The sequence below is a fragment of the Nilaparvata lugens genome, chromosome 2, assembly GCF_014356525.2.
Source record: "Nilaparvata lugens isolate BPH chromosome 2, ASM1435652v1, whole genome shotgun sequence".
Lineage (NCBI taxonomy): Eukaryota > Metazoa > Arthropoda > Insecta > Hemiptera > Delphacidae > Nilaparvata > Nilaparvata lugens.
Window position 1 is genome coordinate 91,804,022 of NC_052505.1, and position 22,222 is coordinate 91,826,243.

General features: G+C 33.8%; 2 protein-coding genes across 3 annotated transcripts in view; one reads left to right on the forward strand and one right to left on the reverse strand.

Annotated features, from left to right (window-relative positions):
• The window catches only part of LOC111061043 (semaphorin-1A), a 530,166-nt gene that overhangs the window by 151,467 nt on the left and 356,477 nt on the right, over positions 1-22,222 (reverse strand). The gene's annotated exons all lie outside the window — the stretch shown is intronic.
• The window catches only part of LOC120348816 (regulator of G-protein signaling 20-like), a 34,491-nt gene continuing 30,718 nt past the window's right edge, over positions 18,450-22,222 (forward strand). The window contains exon 1 of the mRNA XM_039422109.1: positions 18,450-18,594. Within this exon, the coding sequence (XP_039278043.1) occupies positions 18,515-18,594 (80 nt within the window). The 5' untranslated portion in view covers positions 18,450-18,514. The remainder of the gene's footprint in view (positions 18,595-22,222) is intronic.

Genomic DNA, 22,222 nt, shown 5'->3' on the forward strand with positions numbered 1-22,222 from the left:
TTGGCGTTGGGGGCGGCGGGGGAGGTGGGGGCGGTGAGGTGCGCCGCCGGCCCCAGCCGATGAAGACTGCCCCCGGGGCCACGGGGGCCACTAACGGGGGGCCAACCAACGGTAACGGGGGCGCCCCCAACGGACCACAACGCAAGCAGTGCTGTCTCTGCTGGTGCTGCTGCTGTAGTTGTTCTTGGTCAGTACTAAAACTATTCAAACTTTTTTGTAGAAAATAATCATAGTAAATTTCACAAACAAGCTGCTTTGAATTTAAAACTCCACTGAGATGGAAACTCTTACTTTTCGCCAGTGAGTACGTTTTGGCCTGTTGTTGGTCATCTTAAAGGTGCGTACAGATATACGCGCCTCGAACATGAGCAATTCACTTTTAATCAGCTGACTATATCTGTATTTTTACAGAAACAGTAAGATACAGATATAAAAAGCTTGGCATCAGCTGATTAAAAGTGAATTGCTCATGTTCGCGGCGCGTATATCTGTACGCACCTTTAGACTGATGAAACTGACTCTTGTAGGATACCGGTACTATCTATTTCATCAATAACCTTAAAGCAAAAATCAGTTTCCTCACTCTGAAGATAATCGACAACAGGTAAAAACGTAGGAAAGTGTTTCCTGTTTCCACTTCAAAAGTATTTTTAATTCAATGATTAGTTTTTACTTTGCTGTCCTTGTCTGTCATCAGACAAAGCAGGTAACTTCATTCTTTCCCGAATCCGCACCGTTGATAACAGACAAAGATAGCAAACCAATGTTAATTGTAAATCACATGCTAACGTTATAAATGAATCTCGTAAATCTCATAATAGACTGAACATATGAATGAAAAAAGCTCCTTTACAACTCTAACTTGAGGTAGTAAGGGAAGGAGTTCTAAAATATGTTCATTGTTGAATATTAATCGCTCCTAATATTAGCTGTATTTAGGCAAGCTCCTGCTGTCTTATTGCATTCAAATCAAATAGCTTATTGAGATCAAAATCAAAGTATCCTTGTTTGAAAATATTACAAAATTTCAAAGAATGTAACAAGACGAAAAGTCACACTTCGGCATTCCATCATTAGTGAATAGGTTTTCTAGTAATAGAGTACATTTTCACACAATTCTCATAATATACAAATATATATCTAAATATTTATTTTTTGTCATGCTTCAGGAATAAATGGTAAGTGATATAAGGAATGTCTCAAAACTTTAAACTTGGCTTGCTAATTTATTCTTGTTAGTTTCAAATTAGTACAGAGTACAAATCAATTATTACTATTTCAATGGTTTATTATGAATATTCTCACATCCTATTTTTTATTGTGAACAAATCCTTCCTATAACTGGACCATTCATGCATTCGAATATTACCTACATTTAATATAAAGACACTAGAAAGTATTCTTCTAGAATCAAAATGGACACTCTTCAGCTGGGTTCACACCAAAGTTATTAACAAAATGTTATTAACTTAATCCGTATAGATTCTATTAGATTGATTGGAACTTGACAAACACATGTGCTCATCATGTGTATGATAAGATATGCTCAATCTATAGAATCAATCGTATTATATTAAGCGAGCTATTTCTGTATTTATATATCTGGTTATTTATGTTTTACGGATCTCGTAAACGGCTCTAACGATTTTCACGAAATTTGGAATATAGTAGGTTTATGATGAAAAGATTCGATTACAATGGATCTAATTCTTTGGAAAACTCGCTGAACGACATTAAAAGGATAATTCATCCTAGGAAAACAGATGATAATTTCGTCGTCTCTCGATAACAGAAGATGCGTGTGCCTGTGTGGGGGAGAGACAGAATTATTTCCAGCTGTGTAATCATAATCAATCAGCGAGAAATTTTATCTAGCTAGACAATTTAATCGATTTGATCAACATAATCTGATTTGTTGACATGACATGATAATCCTCCTAAACTAGAGTATATCATAATTTTCAAAGTTGATCATTATCTGACAATTTCAAGTGATTAGTGAGTGTTATTTTGTTATTCAATTTGGTTTGTATATAATTAAATTATATATTTTTTGTTTTCAAATGTTTGAACAGAAAATTGAACCTGAATTCAAGTGTATGGAACATAACCTACTTTCTGGACTATTTATAGTGTATAAATCAAAATTCGGGAAAGAAATATCGGTTTATCAAAAGTCAATAAATAAATAAATAACGAGCGAAGCTCGGTGCCCCGATATTAAGGATCAAGCTATTAACTTTGGTGTAAACGCAGCTTTCAGTAATACTTTGAAGGAATCAATTTGTTTTGCTTTGATGTAAGATTAAGCTTCTACTTTTTATTTTCTAGAGAACTACTACTTTTCTAGTCGAATATAGCGATTATTTTTAATAATTAGTAATATTTTCACGCTTCAGGAAAGAGTGGTGTTGGTGAGTGAATAAAAATATAGCGAAAATATTGATGTTTTTTGTTTCAATTATTAATTTTTGTTGTTCGCGTTTTACTGGAATCCTTTTTCAATCAATCTTGATGTTGTCTATCATTATATATATGCTCATATTATCGGTGTTTCATCAATTGATGTTTATTTTTTTCAATAATTCCTATCAGGGAAAGAATTATCATTATTTTATTTAAAATTTTTATCGGTGTTTTCCATATTTATTCTGTTATAAAAGCTCGAACATTTTTATACTTAGATAGGCCTACATACTGCATTATTACATAATAATTCAGATCATTCATTTTCAATGTAACAATATTTCATTGAAGAAACGTATGTGTGTGTATTGTATATGTAGTTTTATTAATCTTGAATGGTGTTATATTTTATTGTAATCTAGTTGTTTCATTATTAGATTTTATTACTTTCACAATATTATGAGATTCACTTTAAGGCTGTGCAAAGGCTAAAAATAATCTTTCTACTGGTGAGATTTTTCAAAGTTTTTCGATTTGTATATAATCAAGCTATCAAAATGAAATAGTTTTCTTATAAAAACATTTTTCCTCCACCAATTGTCTAAAGTACCTACTTTACTCCCTGAAACCTAATACTAAAGTGTCACTTTTTCGCTCTTGGTAGTAAAAAACAGAAAAAAACTCCCTAGGGAGTAAAAGTGACTCCATTTAAATAACATGGGGAGCATCTCTATTTTGAAACTTACATTGTAATAGGTTAGAAGGTCTAAGCTCAGATGAGAAAGCACAATAGAGGTGTCTGTCATTGAGTCAACTGAATTCAATACCACAACCAGAAATTTGATTAACTCATGAAATATATGTTTGTATGATAATAATATTCTTAATATTAGTAGACGATAAAAATTTATACAATTTTTAAAATATTTTATTCTATTCAAAATACCAGCCAACAAATATTTTTGATCTGCAATTCAAATCTGAACCGCGTGATTTGGAGTCAGCCATTTTTGGTAGCTGCTCAGCTGATATAATTGTTACAACTTTTGCCGATAGATAGCGCAATCGGCAGTGCCAATCAGACGACCGGTTTTTAGGTTTTAGATTTAGGTTATGTTGTTAGGAATCATTGTCACCAATACGTAAGTTATTAGAATGATTTTATTTGCAGTTTCTATAAAAAAAAAGGAAATGGAGGAAAAATGTTGTGTACATCACGAGCGAAAAATACTTTTTCTCCCTCAGGAAAATTGCTGCCCTCGGCTTCGCCTCGGGCTTCAAACTCTTTCCCACAGGGAGAAAAAGTCGTACTTTTCACTCTAGATATACAAATAACTATTTCTTCCGATTATTACTTTTTGAGATATGAGCGCATAAAGTTTAAATTTTTGGGACAGAACATTTCAAATTCGGTAAGAGATAAATCCATGAGATTTAGAGGATAAATTCTCCACGGTATTGTTGATTGAATAAAACAAATTCTCTTGAAAATTAAACTTTTGAGAAAGTTATTCAATTTACCAAAAATAACTCAACTAAAAGTTTTTTTTATTATATTCAATAACTTTCTCGAAAATTGATATTTTAAGAAAATTTTTGTTTTACTTGATCAAAATTACCATGAAGAATTCATCCTCTAAATCTCATGGATTTATCTCTTACCGAATTTTAAATGTTCTGTCCCAAAAATTTAAACTTTAGGCGCTCATATCTCGTAAAGTAATGATCGGGAAAAAAATGTTTTCCTGAGAAAACTATTTTATTTTGATAGCTTCAAATAGATACAAATCGAGAAACTTTGAAAAATATCACCAGTAGAAAGTTTATTTTTAGCCTTTGCACAGCCTTAAACTGTCAGCATTTCTCTTAAAAAAGCTTCAGAGCTTCCCATTTCAACTAATACTGACAGATTAAAGTGAATGTAACTTTTAATGCTCTAGAAAATTTGGTGCTCTAGCTTGGAAAACAAGGCTTCCTATTTGCATAATATTCACTGCTTATTTCTGTACATTCCAGTTGTTATTCATCATTAGATCTTAAATTATCATTTTCCAATCTACGAGTCTTTTTATTATTCTTTGTTCATGGAATTTTCTATTTTTACTCTGAATATTGCTTACTATAGTGAAGTCCACGTTATAATGGCAGTGTTTGATTAGCAATGGTATTGCTATCCTTGTCTATCACTCAACAAAGCGGATAGCGCTATCTCTTTCTCGCTTTGCTCTGTTGCCAGAACAATGTAGAATTAATAATCTATTAACAGAATATTTCATCTAAATTATGGAAATTCAATATGAAATCATTGAAAAATTTAATTTCTTGTTTAATAAAATGTAATTGATTATTTTAAACGAGAATAAACAGTTAATATTACATCAATAAACCTGTATCAGCTACCGTCTATAGAAGGCATTGACATGACAGAGGATCGGCAATGTTGTCCTCGTAACTTTCTTCACTGCAATTATAACGTGGACCTCTCGTTAGTATAGTTTTCTGATGAATCTTGTTGTTGCAATAGCATTTTTTGTAGTTTTAAAATTATTTTTGTGTGTAGATTAACTATTGCTTCTATTGCATTATCGCTTCAGTTTTGTAGTAGCCTAATGCATTTTTGTATTTATCCAGTATTTAACATTTTTCGTATGACTTTAGTAAATTGTTTCAGTAGTTTTTGTTGATAGCAATCTCCAAAGTGAGGTCCACATTATAATGGCAGTGGAGAAAGATAGGAGAACAACGTTGCCGATCCTCTGTCTTGTCAATGCCTTCGGTAGCTGATACAGGCTTATTGATGTATGACTAATATTAACAGTTCATTCTCGTGTAAAATGATCAATTATAGTGCAATAAATTATATTTTTCAATAATTTCATAATGAATTTTCATAATTGAGATGAAATATTCTGTTAATTAACTATCAATTCTACATTGTTTAAAGACGATCTGGCAACAGAGCAAAGCGATAAAGAGATAGCGCTATCCGTTTTGTTGAATGATAGACAAGGATAGCAATACCATTGCTAATCAAACACTGCCATTATAACGTGGACCTCACTATAACTTAAATATAAGAGTTATTGACAAAATAAAAAATAGAAGACTCAAATCGAATTGAAGACTGAATGACAGCACTCATTTATAGTGGGATTTCACGTTACAAAATCACTAGAAATGATAGGAAGAGATTGTTGCCACTTTTCCGTACTCTCCGCCGTCTAATAGATAGCTCTGATTCAAGTTATTCTAATACATCTCATATGGGCCACATATCAATAAATCCACCTCAAATCTAGCCATCAAATCTACCTCAAATATGTTTCATTCGTTGAGAAAATATATTTCTTCATGATTTAATAATAAATGTTCATAATGCTATTGAGATAGTTCATTATATTTCTGCATAGTCTTCTACAAAAGATTTGGCATCGGTTGGAAAAGGACAGTACTGCTTTCTCCAATGACAGACAAGGATAGAAAACCAATGTTTATCAGGTGCTGACTTTATAAGGTGAATCTTACTATAGAGTGACGTCACTATAGTGACGTCAATGATAAATAATGACAGTATATTTGATCAACATTAGTCAATTGCTATCCTTGTCTATCATTCGACAAAGCAGATAGGGCCATCCTTTTCTAGCTCCGTAAAGTTGCCAAATATTTGCACAATATAGAAATGTATTGGATTAACAAAATTTTAAATTTTTTGTGTAGTTGAGAAGTTGATATTGTGGTAATTATTCATATTAAATAAAAATACTACGAAATTGTCATAAACCACAGATTTATTGATTTATTAAACTAATTGAGTTTATCAGAGATTGGCAATCGTGTAATAATCGAAACCGGTCTATCAATAAATCTGTGGTTTTTGACGATTTCGTAGAATTGTTATTTAAAATATTAAATCTCAATTATGAAATTTCATTATTGAATCATTGGAAAATATATTTTTCTGACGAATAAAATACGATTGATTGCTATTAATAGTCCAGTCAATATAGACATAAGAAAGGGGGTGTGCTTGCAATTTATATTGTAGTTCTGGTTTTCTAATATATTTTTTGGGTACATAAGAAAAGTCCAGAACCAATTTCTTCATGAAAAATTTCCTTGTAGCCTACTAGATACAGGGTGACTCAAAAACCTCGTATTTTCGGCTCAGTTTCCAGCTTTCAGCTATTTCTGCCAAATCTCGTAAATGGACAGAAAAATTTGTTCTCACCTTTTTTCTAGATTATGAAATTCTGAATAAAATGAGATCATTCGAAACTCTCTATCTCCAATGAGTACTGAGTTATATTTTTTCAAAAATGAGTGTAATTTGAAGAACAAATCAATTTTGATGAATTTTAGTTTTTGATCAACAATATCTTCCGATTGTTACCATTGAGATGTATAATTCAAAATCCCTCTGGGCGTATTTATTTGCTCTACAATCTGAGATCAGGTAGAGCGCTCTATCTCATATAGATTTCCAGGTACACATGAAAACAATGCTCCTTGTATTGTGAAAAACACCTAATTTTCAGCTCCAACCATCATCACCAACTACATAGTCTTCACATTAATATTTCGCACAATGTCATGAGATTATGTTCTATGAGAATCACCCGTTAGATGCACTTCATTACAGTACTTCCTAGTGGAGAGGCGCGCTTAAGGACACCTAAAGAATCAAAATTTCAAACACTTAGAACTTCTCTTATGTACCCAAATAATATATTAGAAAATCAGAACAACAATATAAATTGCATGCACAAATGTATAATTATAGTGACTGGACTATAAAAGAAGAATATAATATTTTTTCATTGAACAATATGATTGATGATTATTTTAAACAAGAATGAACAGTTAATATTACTTTGTTTATACCGGTATTAGCTATCTTCTATCGTTCTATGGAAGGCAGAGAATCGGCAACGCTGACCTCCTATCTTTCTCCACTGCCATTATAGCGTGGATGTCACTATACAATACATTACCAGCAACTAAAAATAGTAGAAATTTATTCATGGGACTTGGCAGTAGTATTTTCCGCGCCACACCGATAATTTGATTTTCACTTCATGAATGCTATAATAATTTTCACATGCATGCACGTCCCCCCACCCACTCACACCATGATGGGTGGTGGGAGGGTGATGAGGTTGTGACGTAATATGCGCATGCGCCGTGACGCTCTGTGACGTCACAGCGTCGTGTTTTGTGATTCCCTCCTGGCTCAGTTCCACCTGTCGTATCGCTACGCGAAGATCGGCGCGAAAAGTGGGGGTCTGTGAGACCCCGCGGTCAACTAGTGAGGTCTGTGATGCTGACCTGATTAGAGTTAAGGGGTCTGTGATACCGTACAGGTTTAATAGTGGGGGCTTGTAAGATCGCGTGGCTCAAATTGAGGTCTGTAAGACTACGCTGTGAAATGAAAATAGGGGGGCATGTAATACCTAGGGGTTTAAAGTTGGTACGGTGTATATGAAAGTAGGGATTCTGTATGATCTTGTGGTTGAAAAGGGAGGTCTGAGTGACCATAGATTCATAGGTTGAATAACCCTATGAGATATCTTGATATACGGTAATCCGAACTATTTTAAAGATGATTTCAAATTTGTCTCTGAAGGTAGGAGGATAGATGCTTCTCATACTAGAACCGGAGAAAGTACTTTAAGGATACCCAATCATCGAACTACTATTTTCACAAAATCCTTCTTAGTCAGTGCCTGTCGTGCATGGAATGCACTTCCTGTTTCTATCAGGTCCATCGAGAGCCGAGCGAGCTTCATCCTAACTTTAAAAAAACATCTTTTGGAACAAATGACTGAAACTGTCCGGCCCTAGAACGATTACATGACATCCATCCCCCACCCATCCCACAAATACAAACCTTTAAACCATGTTATAGAACGAATTGTATATATATATATATATATATATATATATATATTATATATATATATATATATATATATTATATAAACTCATGTTATTTCAATTATCCACTGCATAATGCTGTATATTACTGAAAGTCGATAACCCTGATCTACTTTCAGCCTACTTCATTTTATTTATTTGATCTATCTACCTATATAATTATTTTACTCTATCAATTTTCTGTTTTTTCTCTTTAATATTCATATTGATTAAAACTTTTACAATATTTCCATTAATAAATAAATCCTTAGTTTAAATACGAAATTAACGTTTTGGTAGAGAGTTAGTGGGGAGGATATTTTTAATATTCTTTCCGAAGAATGGACATTGATATGTCCAAAGCTCCGCCAATTTATGTAGATGCATAACAATATGATTATTATCTAGAGTTATTATATTACAAACTGCTTTTTCATATCATATACAGTTCAATAATTATTTTCTTAGTCTATATTATGTAAATTCATCTATAATTTTGCTGTATTGTAAGCTATTGTATATAAGTGTATAAGCCAGTATATATTGTAATCTACATAAATAAAGTACTCAATCAATCAATCAATCAAACCCTTTATTGACTAGTTCTTATTCAAATTAAAATAGAATAGTACAGTACCTAAGGGCTAAGACTGGTTTTTCATTCCCAATCATTTCATGATTATGTGATTTATTTTTATTTATTTATTTTCATTGATGATTGAATAAATAAATTTACTAATCAATTAATTAAAAATTTAGGTCATTATGGATTTTTTGAGCTTCAAATCATTAGTCTGTTGAGCCTTTTGTTGAAGAATAAGCGCTTAGCTGGAAAGGGTGGTCTAAAAAATCATTGGTTAAAATCATTAAAAATTTGGGTGTTTTTGAGACTGTTTAGACTTTTGAGACTACGTTTCAAATGTGAAAAATATGTTTATGAGACCACTTGTTGAAAAATAAAGGCTCTGTAAGACCGCGAAAACTTTGGGATCTGTAAGATACAAAATCATTTTCAAGATTCGAGACAATTCGAAGTCTAGATAATAAACTTTGTGGTTTCCAAGATAACGTGCAAGTAAATCAGACATTTGAAACAGTGTGTCTGTAGAAACAATACGCGTAAACGTAGAAACAATCCAGAGAAATTTTCGAGTTATCGTGGTGTAAAACATGGTGTCTATGAAGCCACAAATTTGAATAAAACGGATGTGAGACGAAGAAAGCATGATGAGTGACGCAGATAGCAGAAAAAATCGCCGCCTCCGATTTCAGATAAGGTTTCTTGAAACGAAATCCGTTGTTTTACTTGTTTGAGTAATCACTCTTCACATGCACTAAAGTTGAGTTCACTGAGAAAAGTTGCCGTGTTTTATGCACATCATGTTGACAAGTTGAAAGTTTTCCAACACCCGTAATTAGCTGAGAAATTATTCGTGTTCATGGTTCACTCTACTACAGTACAATACACTTGGTACACTCAAAAGGCTATCTTATTTGAACTACAAATTATAGAAGGAAAGATGAAAGAGTAGGTTCAACCATTCAAGAAGTACGGTTTTTATAGTGGAATAAAGCTTATACAAGTTCATACATTGTGAAATGTCAGGTAATAAAGAATCTTGAATCTTTAAAGATTATGAATAGAATAGATTAGAATAAGTTGTATTGTAACCGTTTCTAAAGGTGCGTACAGATGTACGCGCCGCGAACATGAACCATTCACTCTTAATCAGCTGAGTATATCTGTATTTTTACAAAAAGGGTAAGATATAGATATAAAAAGCTTGGCATCAGCTGATTAAAAGTGAATTGCTCATGTTTGCAGCGCGTAAATCTGTACGCACCTTGAGGTCTTCAGAAGCATTACCTTCGTCACAACATACAACCATTGTCACACATATTATACAGTAATTGAAAATATAATATTTTAAAAGAACTACAATATCATGAAATATTGATCTCTAATTATGGGAATGTCCAAATAAATAACAAAGAGAGAGATAAAAAAAATCAAATATGAGATATTCTGGTCTTGAGATATAATGCAGTCACACAAATAAAAACAAGCAAACAAAATTATAAAGTAGCAGTATGCTGTATGTACTTAATGTGCCTCAAAAAAAAAAATAAATATATATATATATATATAAAAGCGAAATTGCACTCACTCACTGACTGACTGATTCACTCACTCACTCGCAGAACTAAAAATCTACCGGACCAAAAACGTTCAAATTTGGTAGGTATGCTCAGTTGGCCCTTTAGAGGCGCAATAAGAACGGATTTGAAAAAATGTCCAAAGATACGCCCAAAATCTGCGTTTTTTCCAGCTTTATCGAGAACAAATGAACAGGAAATGTTCAAATTTAGTACAGAAGCTCAGCTAGGGAGTAATAATGTTGTGTTAGAAGGAATTTGCAATAACGTCGATGATACGCCCAAAATTAGCGTTTTTCCAGCGTTTTTTAACGTTTTCTCAGCTTTATCGAGAACAAATGAACAGAAAATGTTCAAATTTAGTACAGAAGCTCAGCTAGGGTGTAATAATGTTGTGTTGGAAGGAATTTCAAATAACGCCAAAGATACGCTCAAATTCTGCGTTTTCCAGCGTTTTTTGTTCAAATTTACTACAGAAGCTCAGCTGGGGTGTAATACCTAATGCTGTGTTAGGAGGAATTTGAAATAACGCCAAAGATACACCCAAAATTAGCGGTGTTTTTGCGTTTGGTGATTGAATCGAGAGGGGAAGTACTTTCACTTTCTGATGGTATGAAGCATGCTCAAATGAAAAATGCAGGCGAGCGAAGCGAGCCCGCTGATCTCATTTTTGGACGATCCAGTCGGGGGTCCAGGGGGCGGACCCCCCTTGCTAGACGGATATGGCGAGCGAAGCGAGCCTGACGGCTAGTAATATTAATAATTTTACAAAGTCCTAGCCAGCTCATAGAACTCCTGAAAAGTGTAAATGGGGTTACTGATTAGGAATATTTTCAGCCTCCGCTGGAAAACTTGATTTTGCTAACCTCTAAATTGTTCAGAGAGCGAATTAAAAGCTTCACACCAATAAATAGAAATGTTTTTGCGTGCTAGCAAATTCGTAGCGGTTGGTGATCAAGTTGTTCCTGCCTCTAGTTTGATGTTTATGGGATATTCCCTGCTCAACAAAACTATTCAAGTTTTTCTTCACACAGGTCAGGCACTGGAGCACAAAAATAGAGAGTAATGTCAATATTTCTAATTCTTTAGCTCTCTTTACATTGAGCGCGTTTTGGCAGACCACAAAATTAGCCTGATAGCCTTCCTTTGAATTCGAAATAGTTTAGAGCTATATATATACCTTTGATCCCCACAGTACAGCACCATAAGACAGGTGGGACTGGATGTGAGCAAAGAAGACTACCTACCTTTTAGTTGACTACCATTTCAATGTAGACTACAATTGAAAAGACAAGATTTTTAAGGGTCCAAATTATTATGCAATAATTAGTAAACACAACTCTCATGAAACATACGGTACCTGAAAGTTGATGATAATGGAAGTCAACCTATAATTAGGCTAGGTAAAAAGAAAATAATGGCCTAAGTCGTTAATGAGATAAGTTTTAATGTTTCTTTGCTGTTCGTAATGGGTTGAGAAATCAAGATAATGAATGCTGATGAATTCAGTTCTTGCACAAGTCTTCCAAAAAGTTCTTGAACAAGTTTTCAAAGTTGATAAGTTGACAAATCGCATACCTATGTGAAATTAACCACAGCACTTTCAGAATACAGTTACTATAGTGAGGTCCACGTTATAATGGCAGTGTACGATTGACAATACTGTTGCTGTCCTTTTCTATCATACAACAAAACAGATAGCGCTATCTCTCTCTAGCTTTGCAATGTTGTCAGTTTGCCAGAATATTTTATTTTTACTTTTGACAGTGACTGTACAAAAGTAGAAAAACAATTCTCAGCCGCCATTTTTTTCTTCTATCAAAATACATGAGTACACAAATGATTTAAAATGTATTTTTGAAACAATAAAATAATTTTTAGACATTACCGTATGAGAAACACAAATTAAAATACCTGAAATGACATTTTAAAAGTTGATAACTAACCATCCTAGACTCCATCCATGCTTCAGTTAGGCTACACGTATAGGTTAGACCTACTCGTACTGGTATAAATAATATCGAAAGGTTATTTCAGAATTATTTACATTTTTTTAGATAGGATTTCTATTTTTCTATTTTCTTTGAATGAAATTGGAGTAGAATACCTACCAAATAACTAAATTTCTGTTGTTTTGGAATTCAGATTGTTGTATCACAGCTTTTTAGATTAGCCGCCATTTCAGATTTGTATAAAAATAAAAAATTTGATCTCAGTTATGAAAGCAAATTTTTGAATAAAATTATGAAAAAATATATTTTCTTGATTAATTTGACATTGAATTGATTATTTTATCAAGGAAATGATAATTATTATTGGATCAAATTTAATGGGATGAATTGAGTAATAGCTGTGTACACTCAGTGGCAAAATGGAGAGACTTGGCAACGTTTTTCTCCTATCTTTCTTCACTGCCATTATAACGTGGACCTCACTATACCAAAAGTGATATGCGTATTGTTACTCGTGCATTCTAAGGTTTTCATAATTGAGACTGCGTGTGAATTTATGATATGTCACAGCCGTATACGGAATTCACAAAATAAAATAGCAATTTATTTAAATTTGTCTTTCAACTGAAATAGACTCGCCTCTCACCATTATCCTAATAAGCCAGCTCAATTCAAAGTGTAAATTCAATTTTTAATAAGATAGATTTCAATTAGCAATGCCTTGTAGAGTTCTTGAGATTTAAAGATCTTCTTCATGTGCCTGTCCGCTTCCAGACGTTGGCTACCATAGTGGCTAGCTTCACCCTATCCACAGCTGCACCAAACAATTCCGCGGTGTTCGTGGAGAACCAGGCTCTCAAATTTTTTAGCCATGAAATTCATGTTCTGTGTTTTTGTCCTTGCAATATGCATTGTAGAAGATCATAACGTTGGGGGTTCCTCATTTATGGCTCAAGTACTGCAACTTTCTTGCTTCTATACAAATCAGCTACTTTCTTTCTTTATGCATTCTTCTGAGAATTTCGGCATTAGTAAGACGATCTATGCGTGTTTAGTTATTTTATTATATATAAATTTATTCAATGTATCTGTTCATTTGTTGAATAAAAAAATATTCGAATTTGAACCCTCAAAATCATCACACAGCCACATCACATACTCAGATTTACAGATATTGTACGTAATTGTTGTCGGCTGTCCATTCACCATTGTTCAAGCCCTGGAGTTCCAAATCAAGCCAAAAAAAATCTGGTGTGGTACACTCACACAACTTTCCTTGCTCATTGAACTGTAAGCCTCATTCTCAAACAAGAAAAATTTAGGGGGAATAACATAATGACGATTGGCGGTTACATATTTGAAACTACGATCAGACTACTGTATATTTATGTTATAATTGTTTCAAAGTTCTTTTTCCTTTGTGTAAATTGTGAGATTTTTCTAAAGTCGTCAAAACAGCTGTTCTACAGATGAAATATCTTGACCATGTGTTCTTTTTATAGACTGCTCTACCTACCTACGTCATGCACGAGAAGGAAGTTACAAAGTCCATTTCTCTAGGATGGGGTGGACCCCCCATTAGTTTCTCAGGAAGGAGACTTATGCCATGTGATAGAGCTGATAAATTACTATACAGGGTATGAATTTGAAAAAAAAATCGGTCGAGTCATTTTTGAGAAAATCGTGATAGAAATTTAACAAAATTCATTCTTCTCAGGAATATTACGGAGCTCCTGCAATTTTCCCAGGAATGAGACTCATGTCAGTTGATAGGGCTTATAAATAATAGCTATCCATGATAAAAATTTGAAGAAAATCGTTAGAGCCGTTTTCGAGAAAACCGTGGTTTTTTAGTAATAATCCGCCATTTTTTCCTCTATCTTGAATTGAATTTTATTGAATTTCTTATTGTCGGATCCTCATGGTATAAGGACCTTAAGTTTAAAATTTCAAGTCAATCGGTTAATTAGGAATGGAGTTATCGTGTTCACAGACACCTTACACACACACAGACCAATACCCAAAAATCATGTTTTTGGACTCAGGGGACCTTGAAACGTATAGAAAACTTGAAATTAGGGTATCTTAATTTTTTTGGAAAGCAATACTTTCCTTACCTATGGTAATAGGGCAAGGAAAGTAACTAGATACCCATGTTCAAGACCTGGAGTTCCAAACCAAGCAAAAAACTAGATAAGAATAGAAAACATGACCTGTGAGAAATTCTACGAAACTGGAGAATAATTATCCACCGACAGTCTCCACACTTTCGTTTTCTTTAAAAATACAGGAATAATGTTTCAAAAAGCTTGTTGATGGATAGATGTTGGCTAGTTTCTTCCTGTCTAGTCATAAAATAAATGAGTTTCCATCTCAAAATCTCTACACAGCTCTGCTATAATCTCATATCTGACAAATTTCCCAAAAATTCACGGGGAAAATCGTGTTTCTTGTGAAGCTTTCGTGTGCAGAACAGAGCATCAAATTTGTAGAACGGCCTCTTGTCTCATGGGGTGAGAAAAAAGAAATCCCTGCCTGATTGTTTCATACATAATCTAGCGGTATTGATTTCGCAGGTGCACTTTCTCTCTCTTTCTCTCAAGGGTTTTTGCGATTATAAGTCGGCTAACAATAGAAAATCGTTGAGTACACTTTTTTACAACGTTAATGACTTGCGGGACTGCAATATTCACGGGAGCGGTAGCGTAAGAAGGTTCGATAATGTATTTTAGAAAAGATTGTTCAATGATATTCATTTTCTTGGTAAGGGCTACTCGTATTTATTCAAAAATTTAAAAAAATAAAGTACCCTTTTTCAACTTTATTTTTTTTTGTCACATTATAATGACTCATATTGAATTTGTATTAGCAAGTCGCACCTGCGCACAGGATTTTCCTTACAGGTGATTGTTTTTTTATATTTTTGCTGAAAGATTTGTTTTTTGTATATTGTCATGAAGAACCAATAAAGAATTTTTGATTTGATTATTTTTCGACTTATAACATTTGATTATGTTTCGTCATTTACAAGAGAGTGAGTGTAATAAATAACGGTTTTTCACTCACTTGCAACTTTGATATTATAATTGATTGATTTATTTTTTATTTTTCACTTGTACCTTGATTTTTCAATATTTTTACATTCACAGGCAAAGGATAAGGTGAGAAGGAAGAGTGCATTTGATTATAATGATAAAGGAAAAAGAGGAATAGAAGGAGAAAGATGAGCAAAAGGAAAGAGAAATGCTGATGGTGAGGAGGATGATGAATGAGAAGGAGAGAAAGGAGTAGCAGAACAAATAGAAGAGGAAGATGATTGTAAAGTAGGAAAAGAAGATGATAAGATAAGAAAGGAGTGGGTAGTTGTGGAAAGAAGAGGAAGAGGAAAGTAATGGAAGAAGAAGGAGAAGGAAGAGAATAAGAAAAAGAAAATGAAGAAAAATAATAAGTAGAAAGTGGAGGAGTTAGTTTCGGACATACACAGATTGCGCCCATCGGTCAAATGGGAGTGATACATAGCTCCCATACACACGTACACTGTTCACGTAGTGACGTCATTACTGCTAGTCTCATTATTTATCCCGCCGCTCTCTCTGTCGAAGAGATATCGGTATATACTGTATATACTTTCCGATAACCATCTGCTCTCCCCAGAGACCATTCCTTCCTTTTCGACTCTGAAAGTGTTCCATTGATTTATCTCGACTAGTTATGAGTCTTGGAATCATGAATACATTGAAGTTCCAGCTCTGACAGTATGTTGAACGGGGAATCTCCCGGTTTGTCATAACCCCACCACCCCGTTAACTTTCCGATAATTAGCACATATTGACTCTTTCAGTCTGTCACCATAAGTGAGAATGAGAACAGTGGCTATGCTGAGTGACGGAGGTTCAAAGTTATTTGTGTTTGACGGTTTCAAATTTCAAAAAATATGTCTATATCTATCACCCACACTGTCTTTGTCATTTGAATAAATTCAAAATTAAAAGTCAAAACATTAGAATGAATGATTGAGACGATGTGTTTGTTGGAACCAATTTGACAAAGATCATTCATTCAAGATGACTGTATCTTAATGATTGATTGAATCATGGTTCTAGCCCAATCTTTCAATATCAATTAAAAAAATGTTCCAATTAATGGTGATTTGAGTGTCATATTTTTGTTTTTTATTCTGTTTTTAACCATCAAAATTTAAAATTCTTAGTTTTCGTTGTTTTTTTAGTGAAAATGGACTAAATTTTAAAAAATGAAACCATAACCCTATCTCGGACTTATAAAATGTTATCTAAATTTGGGAGAAAAATGGTACAAGGAGTATCCTTAGTTTTTCTCTCCCAATCAGTGCTTCTTTGTAAAAATTATAAATAAATAAAATAAATAAATAAATTAGAATGGAATCGGCAGATTCGATAAAATAATTCGATATTTATCGGCAGATAAATAAACTAGCAATCGGCAGATTCCCTTAGTTTCAAAAGAGGAGAGGTACAAACAATTAAAAGAAGAAGAATACTAGCGGAGATGAAGAAGTTAGTCCAGAAGGATTCAGGTATCAGGTAGGATATGCCTGTCAAGCAGGCTCACTCCTCGTCAAGAGAGAGAGAGAGGGAGGGAGAGATAGAGAAAAAGAAAGAGAGTGATAGGGAGGGAGAGATAGAGAGAGAGAGTGAGTGAGAGACTTAGCAAGACAATTGTGAGAGGCAGGAAGACAGAGATTGTAAGGGAGAAGATTGTGAAGTAAGAGAGAGAGGGAAAATGAAAGCTTAAGTACTGTCTGTCCCTGAAGGGCATGACTTAAGTCAGACTGGACTTAGTAAAGTTCGCGACACATTTCTAAGCCAAGCATCCTGTCCTAGGCAGACTAAGTCCCCAGCAAATTGAATGTGTGTTGGTGTTATGCATAAAATTAATGGTGTGGGCCCCAAAACTTACACTATCAACTGTTCCCTACTCTAGATGGTTTAGTTTGGAAACAAGGTTAAATAAATGTGAAAGAGTGAAGAAGGAATCAGTTTATGATGAAAAAAAATTCTAGAGGAAATATTTCTTCCTTGTACAGTATTCTAATTTCAATTAAGGCAAAGGAAAAAATAAACTGTCTACTGGTGATATTTTTCGATTAGTATACTACAAAATGAGAAAGTTTTCTTAGGAAAACTTTTTTTTCGATCATTACTTTTCGAGATATGAGCGCCTGAAGTTTAAATTTTTGGGACAGAACATTTCAAATTCGGTAAGAGATAAATCTATGAGATTCAAAGCATACTTCATACTATTGTTGATTGAATAAAACAAACATTTTTCGAATACATAGATTTTTGAGAAAGTTATACAATTTACCAAAAATAACTCAACTAAAAGTTATTTTGGGTCATTTTTAGTAAATTGAATAACATTCTCAAATATTGATATTTTCAAAGAATTTTTGTTTTATTAAATCAACAACACCATGAAAAATTTATCCTCTGAATCTCATGGATTTATCTCTTACCGAATTTTAAATGTTCTGTCCCAAGGATTTAAACTTCAGGCGCTCATATCTTGAAAATTAATGATTGGAAAAAAATGTTTTCCTGAGAAACCTATTTTATTTTGATAGCTTGATGTATACTAATCGAAAAACTTTGAAAAATATCACAAAGATTTAAACTTCAGGCACTAATATCTCAAAAAGTAATGATCGAAAAAAAATGTTTTCCTGAGAAAACTTTTTCATTTTGATAGCTTGATAGTATACTAATCGAAAAACTTTGAAAAATATCACCAGTAGAAAGTTTATTTTTAGCCTTTGCACAGCCTTAATTCTGGATTTTGTGCAAAAAATGCCACAGAGGCATAAATGTTTCTAACTAGATTGGGTGTGCTCAGAGAGAGCGGTCAGCGGTCAGGGCGGTCTTAGAAGAAATAGCAAAAACTTTCAACTTCAGTGATCAGAAATACAACATGTATTATTATCATGAACTATATGTCATACTTCGCTTTCAACAATACTGTATCATCAAATATCATAATAATCGGGAGTGAATGGTTTGTTTTAGAATTATAATTGAAGTGAAAATATTAAATTAGAATACATTATGCCCGGTGCTACTTGGGATACAAATACAACGAGAATGCTGAGTCGATGGAAGAATGTTGTGAACTCTGTACGTTCAAGGTTAGTAATTCACTTCAATCTGACAGTATTCATTTAATAGGAAGCATTCATCTTATTTCCAAGCAGTGCTGGCAGTTGATAGTGTCACTATAAATAGTAGAATTGCATGCTAAATTAATTAATGTTTTGATTATATGACTAGAATAAAAAATAATCCTCTGTCTCTGTTATGAAATGATACATTAATTATTATACTTTAAAAATTTACAGTGGTATGTTGGTTTAGTTGAATCTAAGGCCCTAAGGTGTATAAATAATTCAATCAATTCATTTTCGAAATAAAATTTCCTCAATCTGTGAAGATTAATGAAGTGGAAGTGGATCAATCTTCATTAATGAAGATTAATCAAGATTAATGAAGTCTTATAGAAGTGGATTCAGATCTATATTGTCACAACCGCTTATTTATTGAAAAATCGTTTTATTCATCAGTCAATAGTCATTCATTCATTCACTGTAGTTCTAGACAGTCCCTTGCACTGTATTCTCAAGAAAATATTATAGTAGATCAGATTGAAGGATAAGAACAAGAATAAAGGAAGAAGTTGACGGAAATGTTTTGATGTTTACATGAGTTTTGGATTTAAGTGAAAATTTCAATATTTTTTGCAATTGTGAAGGAAGAGTTTTGTTTAGATTTGTATTTGGAAATTGATCAATCTGATAAATTCAAAATTGTAGTAGATACATTTATTGGACTCAAAATTGTGTACGAATAATATTATCATTTAAGTTACGTAAGTAGCATAACCTTTAGACTGTGTATTCTAAATTAAGGTTTGAAACAGTTTTGGGCAAATGTCTGTTGTTTTTACCTGAATTGTATTTGCATATGAATAAATGAGAAGAGAAGTTGAAGAAGAAGAGGAGGAGGAGGAGGAGTAAAACAAGAGATGAAGGAGGAGGAGAAGACGGAGAAGAAAAACAAGAACAACAACAAAACGTAGAAGAATATAAATTAAAGTACATTTATGAAGTGCAGAATGAGTTAAGAGGTGGAGAAAAGGCAGATAAAACGATTATTATGTTGTCAAAAATAACTTTCCCCAACTCTACATAAATGAGAAAGTGATAACAAACTGTTGAGCAGGACACTCCAGGCTAATCATGCTATCAAGTGGTGACATACTTGAAACTAAAACTAAACAAACATTACCTACATGAGTAGGGAATTGAAGGGTACAACCAGTAAAGCTCTTATAAATTGTGTTCAAATGACTTCCATTATGTGTTTTAGCCTATTATTCGCCAAATTATAACAAATTATTCTAGAATTATTATTATTAAACGAAAATCCATTATAGAATAGTGTAATTCTAGAATTATACAAGATACTAGGACTTTACTACTATACAATAGAATTATACTAGAATGATTATGATCAGTCATCAAACACAACAGTTGGGAAAGAGCGTTTGTGCCAGTCGCGTCCGTGTAAAAGACGTACCGGTAGCGACCTGTACAGGTGATCAAAGAACAAAAATCTTTCCACCTTAAGGTAGGCGCACACAGATCGTCATCGGACGGACGGCACGCATCGGATGGATCGCATGATTAGATTTAATGCATTGTTTTCAATTGGAGTGAGCATACCTATCCGCATCCGTATAGGTATGCGCACTCCAATTGAAAACAATGCATCAAATCTAATCGTCCGATCCGTCCGATGCGTGCCGTCCGTCTGATGACGATCTGTGTGCGCCTACCATTATAGGCTGGTAACGGAATTTCCCTTACTAGACGGTCTTGTCTGGACTGCACACTTTGGTTGCCTAGCAACTAGCAACCAACCAGAAACTATTTTACTAGCTGGTTGTTGAACAACCAAACCGTTCCCTAAGAACGTACTCAAGAATCGTTTATAAATACAGCAATCTTTCATAGGCATAGTTTGAAATATATACCAATATTTGAATTTGAAGGTCAGAGAAATACTCTTAACAGAAGTTTAAGGTGCGTACAGACTTTCGCTCTGCTCCGCAACCGAACGTCACTCCAGCAGAGCGATTGATGATCGACCGGGGAGCAACCGGGGAACGCGAGAAGATCTAACATCTTCCGTAACGTTCATGATGGGTGCGTGGGCGGAGCGACTGTGGTTCGATGGAGGTACGAGGGCGGTACGAGGGCGGAGCGTGCTCGGTGCGGGTTGGAAGCGCGTATATGTGTACGCAGCTTAAGAACGTACTCAAGAATCGTTTTTAAATACAGCAATCTATCATAGGCATAGTTTGAAATATATACCATCAATATTTGAATTTGAAGGTTAGAGAAATACTCTTAACAGAAGTGTATTTATGATGTAAACCTGCCTTTGTAATTTCAATAGCAATGAATGAAAAATGTATTGTATTTCAATGCAATGTAATTTCAAATTTTTCATACAAATGTATGAATTTTTTGGCAAATAAAATTTCAAATTTCAAATTAATGCTACTAAAATCTCAAATGGAATGAATTAATCTGCTCAAACAGAAAAAATATTACTATGAAATAAAAAACAGCCAATGAAAAATAGAAAAAATATATAATTCCTCTATATTCTCTTGAAATTTATGAGAATTATTGAAAAGTTAACCACACTGAGTATCTCCATAGAGAAACAATAGCGTAAGTAGATATCCCATGGTATAGGGAGTTTATGTCGTAACTTTTACTGTTATCTCAAGCCGATTACTGTCGATTATTGTCGATTTTCACTGTTTTGTTGGGGTGAGAGTGTATGAACAGCACAATATGAGAGACTACCAGTGTCACACAGCTTCAAGGGAAAGAACTACGTCGGCTATCGGCTTGAGATAATAGTAAAAGTTACGACATAAACTCCCTATACCATGGGATATCTACTTACGCTATTGTTTCTCTATGGTATCTCAATTAGTGTAACCCCACGGAGATAATGTATTTCCAAGTGTGGTTGAAATTCAAAATTTTGAATATTGTATCTTACTTACTCCTTCCTTCTCATTCTATTAATTTTTCTCAAACTTCTCTCCCCAACGCACTTTCTCTCTAATATCGTACTTTTTGCAGCATACTCATTTTCTTCTCCTACCCTTTAATTCACACTTTGCGAAAAAAACACTCAAATAATTCCTTCAGAATATCATGAACTGTCGTGAAAAAAAACCCTGAATCAATAATCATCCATGCAAGCTTTGAAATGCTATTCTCACATTGACACGAAGCTCTTATGGTCTACATAAAAAGTATACATTGCCTTATATACCACGATATCTTGTGTATACTTGGGCTTACATGAAAAAGGTATATAGAACCTCATGCAGGTGAATTGACACGAGACTGTAATGTACAGTGCTTGGGTTTACATGAAAAGTATATAAGACCATCTCATTACTAACCACATGCCCATTTTTGTCTTTACAGCCGTTCAACCTTGCCTGGAACCCTTTTCTGAACCAGTTCACTTCTTTGTACAATTTTTTACTCTGGTTGGTTTCACTCAATGTTTGTAGGTGTAGAATCTTTTGCTTGATTGCTTCTCTCTTTTTCGACCTTAGAATTGATTTTGCTCTCCTTCTTAATAAATTGTAGTTTGCTCTAGCTCCTCTTGTATCTCTTTGCAACATCTTATTTCTAGCATCGTTCCTTTCCCTAATTGCTTCTT